Below are 17,235 nucleotides of genomic sequence, written 5' to 3'. Positions count from 1 at the left end.
CCACCCCAGCCCTTTAAGTAGCCGCTCGAGACCGGCCGCTTCCCCAGGGCTCCTGTGGCTATATAAAGGGCTGGGGCGGCAGAAGCAGGGGAGCCCTGGGCCCTTTAAATAGCCCCCAGAGCTCTGGGATAGTGGGGGCCTCGGGGGCTATTTAAAGGGCCAGAGATCCAGCTGCATCTGCTGCACCCCCTGCCCGCACCACTCCTGCACTTCCTGCCCGCAGCCAGCCCCTACTCCTTGCCTGAAACCAGCCCGTCCCACACTCCTCTTGTCTCCAGCCCTGCCAAGCCCTGCCTGAAGGTAGCCAGCCCACCCCACATCCGCCTGTCTCCAGCCAGCCCCATGTTCACTGGTGCCCTGCAGTTCCCAGGGCAGTAACCCTGCACAGCTGCTTCAATGAGGGGGGCAGGGAGCAGCTGGAACCCACACCTGTGCATATCACTAGGCAGCAAGTGTGAAAAATCGGGACAGGTGCTGGGGGGGTAATAGGAGTCTATATAAGAAAAAGACCCAAAAATCAAGACTGTTCCTATAAAATCGGGCCATGGGGTTGCCCACCCCCAGGGAGTGGTGGGGACCCACACATGTGAAACGGAGCTCATTAATAACCGATCAACAGCCTATGATGCAATATAATTTATTATTTACAGCGTTATGGAAAGTAAATAAGACATGGAAGAAAGGAAAGGCTTTTTTCTTGTTGTTGTTAATCATCCCGCCGGGCCCCGCACTTCCCAAAGCCGCCTCTGCGTCTCAGCCTCCCCGGGGAAGCTCCGAGGTTTGTGGGGAGGAGGAGGCGGTTCATCTCCCTCCGCCCCATAGTCCCGTGCTGTAGCCCGGAGCCCCCGGGCTCGGCCGCAGGCCAAAGCGGCGGTTAGCGGCAGCTTGGAACGGGGCGAGGCGCGCGCGCAGCTCCCGCCCCCGAGCGAACAGGAACGTGGACGGCGGTTTCCCGCATCGCCCCGCCCCTCGCTCGCGCGCTCAGGCCCCGCCCCTCGCGGGCCGGCCCGTTCAGCGCCCGCCCCATACCTCTGTGCTGCGTGTGTGTGTGTGTGAGGGCGGCCGGCTCCTTCGCTCCCCTGTAACCGCCGTCGCCGCCGCCGCCGCCGCCGCGAGCGGCCCTTTGCGCGGCGTGGCCATGTGCGAGCCCCGCAAGCAGGACATTGTCGCCATCTTCAAGCGGCTCCGCGCCGTCCCCACCAACAAGGTAACGGGGCAGCGGTTGGGCGGGAGCCGGCGCTGGGGGCGGGGGGAGCTGCACTTTGTTAGTGACACGTCGCACTGTTGGGAGCGGGAGGGGGCGGTGCCAGCGGAACCCCCCCCCCCCCGCTGTAACTGGCCAATGGGATCCTGGGGGGCCACTCTCCCCCTAGCGGTGACGCGCCAAGGGAGCCATGGGAGGGCCCACGGACCCACCAGCGCTTCCCCCTATCCGCGATGGGCAGCGCTTGCAAGAACTGTGTGTGTGTGTGTGTGTGTGGTGGGGTGTGGGGGGGTCTGTCATAACAGAGGAACAGCCTTTTGTTTAGTCTGGCAACGGCGGTGGGGGGGCCTATGGTTGCTCTCTACAGGGGAAACACTAGGGAGGGTGAAGAGCTGTATAAGCTAAAAGATGATGTTGGCACAACAAATGAGTGTAAACTATCCATGAACCGATTCAGGCTGGACGTTAGAAAAAGGTTTCTAACCCCCAGAGGAGTGAGGTTCTGGAACAGCCTCCTGAAGGGAGTAGGAGGGGGGCAAACAGTTGGATTAGTTTTAAGTGGGAGCTGGACAATAATAAATTGGATTGTGTGATGGGGTTGCTTCTGATGGGGGGGAGGCTTCACTTCCGGTTTGTGTCTTATGTTCCCAAAGCTCATGCTTCAAGGCTTCAGTTAGCCTCTGGTCGGTGTCAAAAAGGATATCCCTGGCCTCCCCCAATTTAATGTGTGCGTACGTACAGTAGAACCTCAGAGTTACGAACGCTTCGGGAATGGAGGTTGTTCCTAACTCTGTAATGTTTGTTACAAAACGTTATGGTTGTTCTCTCAAAAGTTTACAACTGAATATTGACTTAATACAGCTTTGAAACTTTACTATGCACAAGAAAAATGCTGCTTTTAACTATCTTAATTTAAATGAAACAAGCACAGAAACCGTTTCCTTACCTTATCAAATCTATTTTTTAAACGTTCCCTTTATTTTTTTTTTTTTAGTAGTTTACGTTTAAAACTATGTATTTGCTTTATTTTTGGTCTCTGCTGCTGCCTGATTGTGTACTTCCGGTTCCAAATGAGGTGTGTGGTTGACTGGTCAGTTCATAAATCTGGTTCGTAACTCTGAGGTTCTACTGTATATATATTTTTAATCTCCTTCTTCTGAAGGATCAGGGATGGCCACAGCTGCAGATGGGACATTAGACTGGGAGGATCAGAGTGCTGAGGTGGCACCGAGCATGCTCTCTCTCTTTCTCTCCCTCTCTCAGGTTCTTGGTTGGCTGGTTCTTACTCACAGGCTTAAGGTCTAAGTCAGGGATAGGCAACCTATGGCATGCGTGCCAAAGGCGGCATGCAAACTGATTTTCAGTGGCACTCAAACTGCCCGGGTCCTGGCCACCGGTCTGGGGGGGCTCTGCATTTTAATTTAATTTTAAATGAAGCTTCTTAAACATTTTAAAAACCTTATTTACTTTATATACAACAATAGTTTAGTTATATATTATAGACTTATAGAAAGAGACCTTCTAAAAACGTTAAACTGTATTACTGGCATGCAAAACCTTAAATTAGAGTGAATAAATGAAGACTCAGCACACCCCTTCTGAAAGGTTGCTGAACCCCGGTCTAAGTGATTACCACATGTGGGGTCGGGAAGGAATTTCCGCCCAGGCTAGCTTGGCAGTTGACCTTGGAGTTCTTTTTTTACCTTCCTCTTCAGCATAGGATGTAGGTCACTTGCCAGGATTATCTGGGTATGTCTCAATCATTTCCCTGTCATTGCAGGGCCCTCTGGCACTGGTGCACCTTGGTCCCTCCTCATCTCTCCCTGTGGCACCTAATAGTCTAGTCTACTGTGGGTTGTAACACTTTGGTCTAATTTTGGTTGTATTTAATGTGCAGACACTGGGTGTTGCTGGTGACCTGTGATGTACAAGTGGTCAGACTAGATGACTTGGTGGTCCCTTTTGGTAGGGTTACCATACGTCCGGTTTTTCCTGGACATGTCCGGCTTTTCGGCAATCAAACCCTCGTCCGGGGGGAATTGCCAAAAAGCCGAACATGTCCGGGAAAATGCCGGCCGGGCACTTCCCCTCCCGCGGCGGCTCTGCTCCTCCCCTGACTCTTCGGTTCTGTTTAAGAACCAAGCTGGCCGAGCGCTATGGGCTTCGGGCAGCCCCCTTGCCTCCGGACCCCAGCTGCCGGCCGGGCACTTCCCCTCCCGGGCTCCGGCGGCGCAGGGTCCGGAGGCATGGGGGCTGCCCGAACATGGTAGCGCTCGGGCAGCTCGGCTCTTAAACAGAGCCGAAGAGTCGGGAGGAGCAGAGCCTCCGGCCACGGCGGCTCTGCTCCTCCCCTGACTCTTCGGCTCTGTTTAAGAGCTGAGCTCTATGGGCTTCGGGCAGCCCCCATGCCTCCGGACCCTGCGCCGCCGGAGCCCGGGAGGGGAAGTGCCCGGCCGGGGGCGCAGGGTCCGGAGGCATAGGGGCTGCCCGAAGCCCAAGTGCTACCGGCTTCACGGTTTGCCGGGCAGCCTCCAGACCCTGCGCCCCCGGCTGGGCGCTTCCCCTCCTGGGCTCCAGCTGCGCTGGGGAAGCGCCGGCCGGGGGCGCAGGGTCTGGGGGCTGTCCGGCAAACCGTGAAGCCGGTAGCGCTCGGGCAGCCCTTTTCGCATGGCCGGGAGTGGGAGGGAGGAGGGGGCGGGGAAGGGGCGGGGTTGGGGCCCCGTGGAGGGTCCTCTTTTTTTATTTGTTAAATATGGTAACCCTACTTTTGGCCTTAAATGCTAGGATTTGATAGTGTGACTGAGCTCAGCATATGTCTAGAAGACACCCATCTCATTCCGCCTGTAATTATTATTTTTGCTAGGTCTGTGACACCCTTCTCTTCCCCCATGCACAAACCTCCCCTGAGTGACTCACCCCCAGCAGGGCTCTTGTCACAGCCTCCCCCTGCTTCACTGCCCCTACTCCCCCCTCCCGCTCCCAGTGTGAGGAAACTTGGGATCTAGCCTGCATCTTTTCCCCCCATCTCTCCTTCTGGGAAGGATCGGGCAATACAGGCTCCATCGTTATGTTTTCAATCCAATTTATCACCAAGGAGTATTGCCTCTCCTCGGGAGGGAAACCATTGTGTAGCCTGGGAGAGGTGAGTATGGGGAGCAGGGTGCCATAATCCCTTGAATCCCAACCTTCCCCTACTTCCAAACAGCTGTTACTTTATGGATAGAGCTTCCCATATTCAGGACAAACACAAATGAACCCTCTCAATCCCTGTGTGAGGTGGGTAAGTAGCATCATCTCTATTTTACACCTGGGGAATGGAAGCAAAGACAGTTTCAAAACAGAAGCTATGGGTAGACTGCAGTGGATTTAACATCTTGTCTCTTTCCTGAAACTACTTGAAATTAATAAAAGTGGCATCATTCTTTTTGTAGTTCGTAAATTGTGCTGTTGTCTTATTTCAAATTACTTGGACATTGTCCAATCGGCACTTTGTTTCCTCAGTGTTATGAGGCACGGCTTCATTTTGTTGATGCCTTTGCGCTAAGATGTTCAATTATATTTTATAAACTAAGAAGAAAACTTTATTCACTAAGAACCCCTTCAAAACTATGCAAACTAATTTCATTGGCCCTCTTTCACACCTAATGAAAGGAAAAATCCAAATATGAAAGATGCATGATTTGTAGTATAATCTCAGAATATTCTTCACGGTTTTCTCATGAAGAATTGTTTTGTGCTTTGGCCCTACCAAAATAGACCAGTGGTTTTCAAACTTTTTTTCTGTGGACCCAGTTGATGCCTGCGACCCAACGGAGCTGGGGATGAGGGGTTTGTGGTGTGGGAGGTGCTCAAGGCTAGGGCAGAGGGTTTGGGGTTCAGGGGTGAGGGCTGCAGGGTGGGGCCAGAGATGAAGGGTTTGGGGTGTAAGAAAGGGTTCCAGGTTGGGTGGGGTGGCTCAGGGCTCTGAACTGGGGGTGCAGGCTCTGGGGTGGGGCCAGGGATGAGCAGTTTGAGATGCAGGAAGAGGTTCCAGGTTTGGGGCGGCTCAGGGCTGGGGCAGGGGGTTGGGGCGCGGACTTACCTCCGGCAGCTCCTGGTCAGTGGCGCAGCCGGGGTGCAGAGGCAGGCTTCCCGCCTGTCCTGACACCACAGACTGCACTGCGCCCCAGAAACGGCCAGCAACAGGTCTGGCTCCTAGGCGGAGGCGTGCAAGTGGCTCCACACAGCTCTCGCCCACAGGCACTGCCCCCTCCCCAGCTCCCATAACCGGCCAATGGGAGTGCGGAGCCGGTGCTCAGACCGGGGGCAGCGCGCTGAGCCCCGTGGCCCCCTGGCCTAGAAGCTGGACCCGCTGTTGGCTGCTTCCAGGGTGCAGCGCAGTGTCTGAGCAGGTAGGCACTAGTTTGTGTTAGTTGGGCAGCACCACCGATGGGACTTGTAACGTCTCAGTCGGCGTTGCTGACCAGAGCCGCTGGGTCGCTGAGCAAGGCGATCCAGTGCCTTTTGAGTTGCGACCCGAACTTTGAAAAACACTGAAATACAGTGAAAATTAAATGTATATGTATCCTGGAACTGTCTGGGGCACGGATTCTATCTTGTTACTGTTTGTAAGTGCCTAATAAGATTATGATCTTATATGAGAAACAGTAGTAATGTGTTGAGGCCTATTTGGTCCAACATTTTAGCCTAATTCTCACTCTAACAGGTATGCGAATGAGGAACATGAAGCCCTGTCTTCACTGCCTTGCCCCATAACTCAAGTACCATCCACACACATTTCCTCAACTTGAATATAGTGGTGCTTTTAACTCAGGTTGGCTGGTCTGTCAGGCATAGACTAAAGCTTGAATTAGCACAATTTGTTAGCTGCTAACACAACTATTCTGTTATGTGGATGCATACTAGTTCCACTCAAATGCAGCTCGTCCTCCAATGCCAACCCTCAATTCCCCCCATGTGCCCAGACAGGACAAACAAGTTCTAATTCAATCCATTGGGAAATAATTTATAGAGCAGCTCAGCTTACTTTGGTGCAAAGAACTTTTCAAAATATGCCTGTAGAAGTCTTAGGGCCACACACAAGTGAGGGCAGCAGCTGAAATGTTCTTTCCCAGTATGGCTTCAATTACTCAAGTTAGGCTAACTCAATAGGAGTATCTCAAGTGTCCTTAACTCAAGTGAACTTTGCAGGGAAGACATACATTGCATCTTATTCACTTCCAAAGACAGAGCGAAGAAGGGGGAGAGGGGAGGAAGAAAGACAATTCATTGTCCCAAACAGCTTTCCTGTATCTTTGTGTGCGTGTGTATGTGTATGTTGAAGTGAATAATGTTTGTCTTCAAAGGTAACATATTTTTGTTCATTTATTCTTTTATTTTTTTTGTTACAACTTGTCCTGTGTCCTCTTTTTCTAGGCATTTCCTTATCCTCCCCCTCCCCCACCCCCGGCTTTCCATACTTTCTTTCATGTTCATTTTTTGCTGACATGAGGAGGAAGTGCAAGACTTGGAAAAGCTGTGTATTCTCATATTTTTTACTAATGTCCTTTGGCTGTACTGCTGCTGTAAATGTTAAAATATACAATTTGGGAAGAACTTGGGTATTGTTGGCACAATTTATTACAGCCCTCCCACCCCCGAGCAAAATAAGCTGTATTGGGAAAACTGCATCTACACTAGAGGCTTTTGCTGACAGTTATGTTGGTCACAGATCACCTCTCATCATTCTCCTGACCAACACAGCTATGCCGCCAAAAGATTGTAGTAGATACCTGGCCCTAGTCTGCTGAGACGGAATCTGACTTGCTACCTGTTTTATGGTTGTGTCTATGCTGAGGTGAGAACTGAAAAATTTCCCTTTTACCAAAAAGGATAGAAGGAAACTACCCTATAGATATTTGATAGGTTTATTTGTAGTCTTAGAACTTTTCACTAGTACCCTTTATCTTCACTTAGGGTATGTCTACACTACGAGAGTACTTCGATGTCACTTAAATCGAATATGTGGAATCGATATTACAAAGTCGAACGTGTGTTTCCACACTAAGGACAGTAATTCGACTGTGTGAGTCCACACTAACGGGGCAAGCGTCGACATTGGAAGCGGTGCACTGTGGGCAGCTATCCCACAGTTCCCGCAGTCCCCGCTGCCCATTGGAATTCTGGGTCGAGCCCCTAATGCCTGCTGGGGGAAAAAATGTGTCGAGGGTGGTTTTGGGTAACTGTCGTCATCCAACCGTCACTCCCGCCCTCCCTCCCTGAAAGCGCCGGTGGGCAATCAGTTCGCGCACTTTTCTGGTGATTGACAGCGCGGACGCCATAGCACTGCGAGCATGGAGCCCGCTGCGACCATCGCTGCAGTTATGGCCGTTGTCAACACCTCGCACCTTATCAGCCACCTTTTCCAGAGGCAGATGGTGAGAAATCGGGTGAGGAGGCTACGGCAGCGCGATGAGGACATGAAGTCTGAGAGTGGCACAGACCTGTCACAAAGCACGGGACCCCGCGCTGTGGACATCATGGTGGCAATGGGTCATGTTGATGCCGTGGAACGGCGATTCTGGGCACGTGAAACAAGCACTGACTGGTGGGACCGCATAGTGCTGCAGGTCTGGGATGAATCCCAGTGGCTGAGAAACTTTCGCATGCGGAAGGGAACTTTCCTTGAACTTTGTGAGTTGCTGTCCCCTGCCCTGAAGCGCAAGGACACCCGGATGCGAGCAGCCCTGACTGTCCAGAAGCGAGTGGCCATAGCCCTCTGGAAACTTGCCACGCCAGACAGCTACCGGTCAGTCGCGAACCACTTTGGCGTGGGCAAATCTACCATGGGGGTTGTTGTGATGCAAGTAGTCAAGGCAATCGTTGATGTACTGCTGTCAAAGGTAGTGACCCTGGGAAACGTGAAGGTGATCATAGATGGCTTCGCAGCGATGGGATTCCCAAACTGCGGTGGGGCTATAGATGGAACTCACATCCCTATCCTGGGACCGGACCACCAGGCCAGCCAGTACATTAATCGAAAGGGCTACTTTTCCATGGTGCTGCAAGCACTGGTGGACCACAGGGGACGTTTTACCAACATCTACGTCGGATGGCCGGGCAAGGTTCATGACGCTCGTGTTTTCAGGAACTCTGGTCTGTTTAGACGGCTGCAGGAAGGTACTTACTTCCCGGACCACAAAATAACTGTTGGGGATGTGGAGATGCCTATAGTGATCCTCGGGGACCCAGCCTACCCGCTAATGCCATGGCTCATGAAGCCCTATACAGGCACCCTGGACAGTGAAAAGGAACTCTTCAACTACCAGCTGAGCAAGTGCAGAATGGTGGTGGAGCGTGCTTTTGGACGTCTCAAGGGGAGATGGAGAAGCTTATTGACTCGCTCCGATCTCAGCGAAACCAATATCCCCATTGTTATTTCAGCTTGCTGTGTGCTCCACAATCTGTGTGAGAGCAAGGGGGAGACCTTTATGGCGGGGTGGGAGGTTGAGGCAAATAGCCTGGCTGCTGATTACGCCCAGCCAGACAGCCGTGCGATTAGAAGAGCCCAGCGGGACGCGCTGTGCATCCAGGAGGCTTTGAAAGCTAGGTTCCTGAGTGAGCAGGGTAACCTGTGACAATTTTGTTGCTTTACAGAGAAGCTGAACCTGCCCCCGTTTCTTTACCCAGTGACTGTTCACTATCCTCTCCAGTTTCATACCCCGTTCACCCCCTTCCAACCCACGTTTAAAAATAAAATCACTGAAAATTTGTTAACGAACACCGTTTTCTTTATTACTGTTTTTGCGGTAAAGTGTTGAAACTGGGACGCAGACTGTGGTGGGGAGCGGGTGTAGTGTACTGATGCAAAGGACGCTTCTAAACTCGAGGAATGCCAGGCTCCTGCTGCTACAGTGGTCCGCACTGGCGGACTGATTGTTTGAACGGAGCCTGCCACCCCTCCTGTTCGGGACTCTGTGTGTGGGGGCTATGTGACTTTGTGGCAGGGGGAGGACGGTTACAGATTCCCTGCTGCGTGGCTCTGTGATCCAGGATAAGGACCGCTGCATAAGATCTGTAACCACCCTCCCCCGCCACAAAGTCACATAGCCGCCCCCAGACAATGAAAACCCCCTCTCAGACTGACCAGGGTGCCCAGTGACTGCACTGTGTGTGTGACTTGCTGCTGAACCTGCCCCCGTGTCTGTACCAACCACCTTTCCCCCCCTTAAAACAGACTGTCCTCTAAAAAAACATGATGGAAACAGCAATTCACAGAAACGTATTTTTTATTAGCAAATGGACAGTAGGGGATGAAACTGGGATGGGGGCTTGGGTGAGGCGGGAAGGAAAGGACTTATCAAATTTTGGGGAATGACAGCCTTCTGCCACTTGAACAGTCTGCAGGGGTTGAGTGACAGTTTTCACGGGCTCTGCAGCCCCTCCTTCTTGGTACTTTCGGTGAGGGGGGTATGGGACTTTGTGGCGGGGGACGGTGGTTACAGATAGACTGAAGCGGGGCTCTGTCCTCCTGCCTCCGGTCCTGCAGAACATCCACAAGGCGCCGGAGCGTGTCCGTTTGCTCCCTCATTAGTCCAAGCAGTGTTTGAGTCGCCTGCTGGTCTTCCTGCCGCCACCTCTCCTCCCATTCGCTGCGTGCTCGCTGGTATTGGGACATGTTCTCCCTCCACTGACTCTGCAGGGTTGCCTCGGCTCGGGAGCAGCCCATAAGTTCTGAGAACGTGTCGTCCCGTGTCCTTTTCTTTCTACGCCTAATCTGCCCCAGCCTCTGGGAGTCTGATGACAGGGTAGGTCGAGAGACAGCCACAGCTGTGGGATGGGAAAAAGGGAGTGAATTCCTCAGAAAGATAAATTTTTGGGTGAACAAAGAAAATAGTCTTTCTCTGTGAAAAAGACCATTCACAGCACCTATCACATGCGCACTCAGGACAAGGTCGAATTTTCGGCCTTCGCATTCAGTCCCTGGGGTCTTGCAGTGCAGATCACAGAATCAGAACAGCACAGCGGAATTTGGGTAGCGGGCTGACATGGTAAGCCGTAGACTTGTGGCAGCTTAAAACTTTAATAATAGCACTGCCCTACTTTCACGTTCAAAGCAATGCTCCTAGCGTTGGCCAGTTCCTGCTGCCAGCAATCCGGCAAGCATGAACTCTGCCCCTGTCCCACCCCCTCGCGGCTGTCCCCGGGAAAGATCCCTCTATGCTGCCCCTCTCCCGCCTCCACCACATGGCTGTAAACCGGCGGTTACAGTTCTGTAAAGGAACAGGGAAGCAGTCCCAATACTAACATTCCCCTAATTCAAAGCAGGTCACCATGAGCGACATCACTCTGATGCGTATTTCAGACAGCGACAAAGAACGCATGCTTCGGGAAAGCCTGCAAAGACCAGGGCCGTATGCCGCCATGCTGTGCAAGGCAATGATACCGGAGTACTTGATGGTAGCCTGGCGCGGAAACGTTTCATACTACGGAGGACACAACATGGCCGCTCTGCCAAGGAACCTCATGCAAAGGCTTTCCAATTACCTCCAGGAGAGCTTCATGGAGATGTCCCCTGAGGATTTCTGCTCTATCCCCGGACATATTGACCAAATTTTACTGTAGCTGCACTGGCAAGGGCTAAACAGTAGAGCACCTAGGGCAAACCAATCAAGATATACCGGACATTGTTAGATTTTTTTGCAGCAGTTGCACTACCAAAGACTAGAACTTTAAGTGCCTAGGACAATCTAATCATGAAAAAGCCACAGTTAATATTAATATTCTTTTCAAAATAAATGTTTACATGTTTAATCCACTTAGCGGCTGATCCTTCCCCTGATTCTGGGTCCGGGTTAACGCCTGGGGACGGTTGGTACGGGATCTCTGTGAGGGTGATGAAGAGATCCTGGCTGTCTGGGAAATCAGCGTTGTAAGCGCTGTCGACTGCCTCGTCCTCCTCATCTCCTTCCTCATCTTCCCCGTCCACTACCATCTCAGAGGAAGCGGGCGTGGACAATATCCCATCCTCAGAGTCCACGGTCAGTGGTGGGGTAGTGGTGGCGGCCGCACCTAGGATGGAATGCAGTGCCTCGTAGAAACGGCATGTCTGCGGCTGGGATCCGGAGCGCCCGTTTGCCTCTTTGGTCTTCTGGTAGCCTTGTCTCAGCTCCTTGATTTTCACGCGGCACTGCGTTGCATCCCGAGTGTATCCTCTCTCTGTCATGGCTTTGGAGATCTTCTCGTAGATCTTTGCATTCCGTACTTTTCGATCGCAGCTCCGAAAGCACGGACTCATCGCCCCACACAGCGATCAGATCCAAGACTTCCCGATCAGTCCATGCCGGGGCCCTCTTTCTATTCTGAGATTGCATGGCCATCTCTGCTGGAGAGCTCTGCATCGTTGCCAGTGCTGCTGAGCTCGCCACGATGTCCAAACAGGAAATGAGATTCAAACTGCCCAGACAGGAAAAGGAATTCAAATTTTCCCGGGGGTTTTCCTGTGTGTCTGGTCAGAGCATCCGAGCTCGGACTGCTGTCCAGAGCGTCAACAGAGTGGTGCACTGTGGGATAGCTCCAGGAGCTATTAGCATCGATTTCCATCCACACCTACCCTAATTCGACATGGCCATGTCGAATTTAGTGCTACTCCCCTCGTTGGGGAGGAGTACAGAAGTCGAATTTAGGAGACCTCTATGTCGAACTAAATAGCTTTGTTGTGTGGACGGGTGCAGAGTTAATTCGATTTAGCGCTGCTAAATTCAACATAACCTGCTAGTGTAGACCAGGCCTAAGTAAGGCCATGTCTACACTACCACTTATGTCGCTCAGGAGTGTGAAAAAACACTCCCCTGAGCAACATAAATTTTGCCCGCATAAGTGGTAGTGTGCGTAATGCGAATAGCTACTGCCACTCTTCGGGGGTGGTTTAATTATGTCGATGGGAGAGCTCTCTCCTGTCGGCATAGAGCGGCCACATGAGAGATCTTAGTGGCGCAGCTGCATTGGTACAGCTGTTCTGCTGTAAGATTTCTAGTGTAGACCTAAATCCTAAAATTTTTGTATAATTAAGTAATCCTTTCAGCTAAGTATATGACTTAATTTACTGACCTTTCAAAAATTATAAAAAACATCAAAGCAGCTGGTTTTTGTAATTTTTGTGTCATTGTTCAATGCTATAAATTAGGGGATAACTAATCTCTTTAAACATGGGCTGTCTTTATTTTTGTGTATAGTACAGTACCCATTGGCAATGCTTCACTAAAAGATCAGAATTAATTGCCTGAGCAAAAGTTTTGTAACAGTCAAAATAGATTATTTATCAACACTGTGTAGTTTGATATATGTTAATTGTATTGTTTTAAAATTAATATATCTAGAGAGGACATTACTCAGAGGGGTCAGTGCTGAATTCAGTTAATCTGCTCAACTCCTTAAGTGCCACACTCACCAAAATCTCTTAGGGCTACATTTAGTGCATCTCCATATCTGGTAGTGGTATATATCATTATATATACAAAGATGGTACTATGTGAGTACTGGTTTAATAAATGCATGTTGCAAGACACTAAAGAGTTTATCTGAGTTATCTGTTCTCTGATGCAAACATGCTAATTAGCTGACGCTTGATTTTTCAAAAATGACTATTAAGCTGATGAACAGAAAAGCTTCCTTTAAAAAATATTTTAACATCCAAAATCGATGCAGTAGAAACAGTATTACAAGCAAAACTCGAAATAAAGTAACTGCGAATGATTTTCTGCTTTAATTGCCTGCTAGAATTTAGGATCAGGGTTCTGCTTTCCTTGCTGGTGTTGACAAATGTCTGCACCTAAAACAGTGTAGGGAATACCCCAGCTCTGTTTTTAGGTAGAAATGATTTCATAAACTATTTCAGAAATGCTAGTTCTAATTAAAATTTATATTAATTTCCTGTCGCAGTTCATGCAAGTTGAGAATAAAAAAAGAGTTCAGAATGCTGAGTAAAATGAATGTGAATATTGTTTTAATGAGGTGGACGATTCTACTTCTGCAACAACAGTGGTGTGCACAGTGCCTAATACCTAAGATGCAGTGTCTACAAAATAGCAGACTTCAGAAAGTAGTGTATACATTGTTTCTGTATATTACAGATTTACAAATGATACGTGATTTCATACTGTGAATTTTCACAGAGGACACAGTAAAATAGCCAGTTCATTTAGAGCTAGATCCTGCACCAGCAAAGACACTGAACTTCACTGCACTGTGGCAGTCAAATTTACAAGATGATGCAATCAGTTTTATGATGCAATCAAGAAAGCTATAAGAGAACAAATGTTTATAAATCACATAGAAAAATGCAATATTTTGGACTACTTATTATGTTGAACTTCTTAAACACTTTGTTGTTTAAACATAACCACTTCCTGACATTCAGATATTTTTCTCCTATGTTCACTGGGGTAGATTGTTAGAGTCTAGGACCCAGAATAGAGCTGTAAGTATATTCTGGTGTCTCATGTTTAGAAACAAGCAGGTTGGTCTTATTAGCTTCAGTCCAAGTGTATGAACACTTTCTTTCCTTCAGTTAGAAGAAATTGGGGGGAGGGGAGGAAGACCAGCCTAATATTTGAAATATTTATTATTATAATTTGGGATTATTAAAAATAGAGATGATGAGTTTTGGACATTAAGTCTGTGCTGATAGCAAGATTTTTTTTATAATGTGGCATAATTAAGGGCATGTCTGCACTACAGCCTCTACAGCAGAACAGCTACAGTGCTGCAGCTGTGCTGCTATAGTGCTGTAGAGTAGACAATTCCTACATCAACAGAAAGGATTTTTACACTGATGTAGTTAATCCGTCTCTCCGAGAGGCAGTACTGTAGCTATGTTGAGGGAAGAATTCCTCTGTCTAGTTAGTTCCTTCTACAGCAGGGCTTAGGTTGACCTAACTTTGGCACTCAGGGTGTGAAATTTTTCACAGCCCTGAGCAACATAGCTAGGTTGATCTAATTTTTAAGTGTAGATTAGGACTTAGCCTATTTGCAGTAAATATTTTAAAGGAAAAAGATCTGTGAACTTTGTCGCTTCTGTAGGCTGAGAGCATTGCACACATCAGGGGCTTTTTGCGTTTCCCCCATTTACTCCTCCCACAAGCTTCCTGTGTGCTAGTCTCCCATCCCATTTTCCTCTGTTTCAGGGACTCCCTGCAACCCTCCTAAGCCAAAGCCAGGGTCTATGTCAGCCCCCTCATTACCTCCTTTCCCACCGTGCCAGGGGCTCTGTGTTTTCCCTGTGTCTCATTCGCCCTACCATAATGCCAAGGGCTTTTTGTGCCTCCACAGTCCCCCTATGCTAAGGACTCTGTGTGCCTCCACATTTCCCTCCTTTCCTACCATGCCAGAAGCTCTGTTTTTTCCCAGGATCCCCTTCCTCCATACCATTGTCCCCCATTCTCCTCATTATAATAAGGGCTCTAAGTTCCTCTCCCCTCCCCCCCATTTCCTCCTCCTGTCCATGCCAGGGGCTCTACGTACTCCTTTTCCCCCCATGTCAGTCACTTCCACTCATACGAACACTTACTCATTCCATCTATTTAGAATGTAACCCCAATTATTCTTCCCTTGCAATGAGCTCTTTGTGCACCCCTATCCCCCATGTTCCCTTCACCATTCTTACAACGGTCTGTCTGGGAGACAAGTCATTCAAGGTGGTGTTACTGTAAACTCTGTTGGAAGAATGAGCAGAGCTGAGGTGCAGGGTATTATACTGAATGTGTTTGTGGCTGCCATTAACCCAGTCTTTTATCTATAGACATACTCTTGAGGTGGTAGGAGCTGCTGCATTTGCTAACCAGATGCAAAGGCCTCTGTTTGTGCCCCGTATTCCTCTTCTGTTTTTCACCAAAATCTGTACAGAGTTATGCCCACTGATGCTTGGAACATTCCCTATAATCTTAGAATTGAAGTTCCAAAGTTATGTTACAGACAGAGAAATGCCATCAAGTTGAGTGTGAGGGCTCACTTCCCTCAGCCACCAAAAAATAAAAGTCAGGATTACCGAAACAAAACATGAAAGCTGAAATATGAAACTGAACTAATTTTTCCATGCAGATCCTGAAAATAGATGCACAAGCCCAAATCCTGCATAATTTGGATGGATGCAAGGGATCCTTCCTTCAGGCAAAAGAGTGGCTGTGTGGCACTTCTGCCTGCTCATTTCTATGTTATGGGGAACCAGAGGATCAGTGTAACAGATCCTCTGGCTCTATTCCCAAACAGACACATTAGGAGCCACAGAGAGCTGGGTTAAGCAATACATGGGAAGAATGCTTACCATAATGGTTTTGCTGTCAGGAATGCTTTGTATCTACAGGGGGAAAGGAAAGCATGTGGGACATTGCTACCAGCAATATTAATTGATGCTACATAAACTCATTGAGAAGAGAATAGACCCAGTTGGTATTAGACACAAGTTATCTGAATCATTTATTACCGGAATGTCCTTGAAATGCTATTCCTTAAACACTTGTTGTTTTTAGTAATATAGAATGAGTTGTAACAAACTTATTCTTGGGCTATTTTGATATGAGTTCTCTTAAATGTGCATGTCGCTTGTCTCTCTTAAACACAAAATCTTTAGAATATAAAAACTAAATGGCTGATAGCATAAGTTGATTGCGAGGAAGTGTGTTACACTTTTCACAAATATTTTGAACAAATTGAACATTATGATGTTAAGATTCTATAATATATGTATTTGTATGTTCCCAGCAGTGTGCTAGATGCACTGCAGGTATGCACGAAGACCAATTCTCAGCCCGAAGTATCTTATAATCTATGTAGCTGTTTACAATCTAAATAGATTGAATTAGTAAGTGTTCGTATGAGTGGAAGTTACTACTTTGTCATTAAATATGTTGAATTTAGGAGTTCCTTAGAAGATAGTGGATTGAGCCGGGAGTTTCAGATGTCTAATACTGCGTGCTCCAGCTTAGTTGTGAGAGTTGGGCAAGTTGCTTAATCTCAGTTTGTTTCCCCATCTATAAAGTAGGGATAATATAAAATGAACTAGTCAACCTGTGGTCTGGGGATTAGTTTTAAAATGCTAAGCACTACATAGGTATTAGTAAAAAAGTATCTTTTAGTGGGAATTGATTAATTTATTTGTTAATTTATCTTTTTTAGGTGTGTTTTGACTGTGGAGCCAAAAATCCTAGCTGGGCAAGCATAACATATGGTGTTTTTCTTTGTATTGATTGCTCAGGGACCCATCGATCACTTGGTGTTCACTTGAGCTTCATTCGGTAAGTAGTTAGTATGATTCTATGCTAAATAAGTGGTAAGATTTGTTTCCAGTATTTCTGTCACGACATTATGTGGTTCTTCAGAAGCTTTTATTGTGGACACTTATTAATGAGGGAATGAGCTTTTCATTCTAAGTTACTGGTTCACATCCATCTCATGATGGTACTGGCTGCAAGTTATCTGCTGTGTATTTGGGAACTAGATAAATGAGAGAGGAGAGAGTCTCAGTAGAGTTCCTGTTGTGCACGTGTTCACATTGCACAAGCTCTGGTACAAAGATAATTAAGTCCCTTGTTGGCAGCCTTGTTCAAACTTCCTTGCAGAAGATGAAGATTTGAACATGAAATTGAACTTAATTCTCTCATCTTTATGGTTCTTCCATATCAAGATTGAGCCAGATTTCTGCAGCATTGTGTAAAGATTGTTTGCCATCTTTAGCTTTGTGTTACAAGGTACTGAGTATTCTTTCATGGGTACATGCATCAGAAATGTTTAAAAGGAGGGTATGCCTCTGTTCTTTAAACCTGTAATAGTGAAGTATGGCACCATAGTCTCTTCATTGTGGTAGCAGGTGAGATGATACTTGCTTTCCCTGATCAAATGAAAAATGTGGAAAATTGGTAACAGGTGTCATTTTCCCTGCCTTTGAATATTGAAGGAACCTTCACAAAAACTAGGTGATTATCTTTGCAGGAATGAGATTGTCAAAGTTTTATATTCTCATACGTAGGCACAAATGTAAATATTTGGAAAGGGAGTTT

General features: G+C 48.1%; 2 protein-coding genes across 4 annotated transcripts in view; both read left to right on the top strand.

Moving 5' to 3' along the window:
- The first annotated feature begins 980 nt into the window (after window positions 1-980).
- Window positions 981-17,235, top strand: part of ARFGAP3 (ADP ribosylation factor GTPase activating protein 3) — an 80,643-nt gene continuing 64,388 nt past the window's right edge. The window contains exons 1-2 of one of the 3 annotated variants that reach the window (XM_005296689.4): window positions 981-1,207; window positions 16,355-16,473. In XM_005296689.4, the coding sequence (XP_005296746.1) occupies window positions 1,139-1,207; window positions 16,355-16,473 (188 nt within the window). In that variant the 5' untranslated portion in view covers window positions 981-1,138. The remainder of the gene's footprint in view (window positions 1,208-16,354; window positions 16,474-17,235) is intronic. The other 2 variants (XM_005296690.4, XR_010598324.1) reach the window with 2 other exon arrangements.
- On the top strand, window positions 6,915-8,963 carry LOC135981349 (uncharacterized). The gene is made up of 2 exons (XM_065583467.1): window positions 6,915-7,040; window positions 7,160-8,963. Exon 2 carries the CDS (start codon window positions 7,537-7,539, stop codon window positions 8,818-8,820), a length of 1,284 nt encoding a protein of 427 aa, XP_065439539.1. The 5' UTR covers window positions 6,915-7,040; window positions 7,160-7,536; the 3' UTR covers window positions 8,821-8,963.

This window comes from Chrysemys picta, chromosome 1, assembly GCF_011386835.1.
Source record: "Chrysemys picta bellii isolate R12L10 chromosome 1, ASM1138683v2, whole genome shotgun sequence".
NCBI lineage: Eukaryota > Metazoa > Chordata > Testudines > Emydidae > Chrysemys > Chrysemys picta.
This window is presented reverse-complemented; position numbering and strand designations above follow the sequence as displayed.

Excerpts from the sequence above, each read along its gene's own strand:
- LOC135981349 (XM_065583467.1), top strand. The coding sequence starts at position 7,537 with ATGGAGCCCGCTGCGACCATCGCTGCAGTTATGGCCGTTGTCAACACC.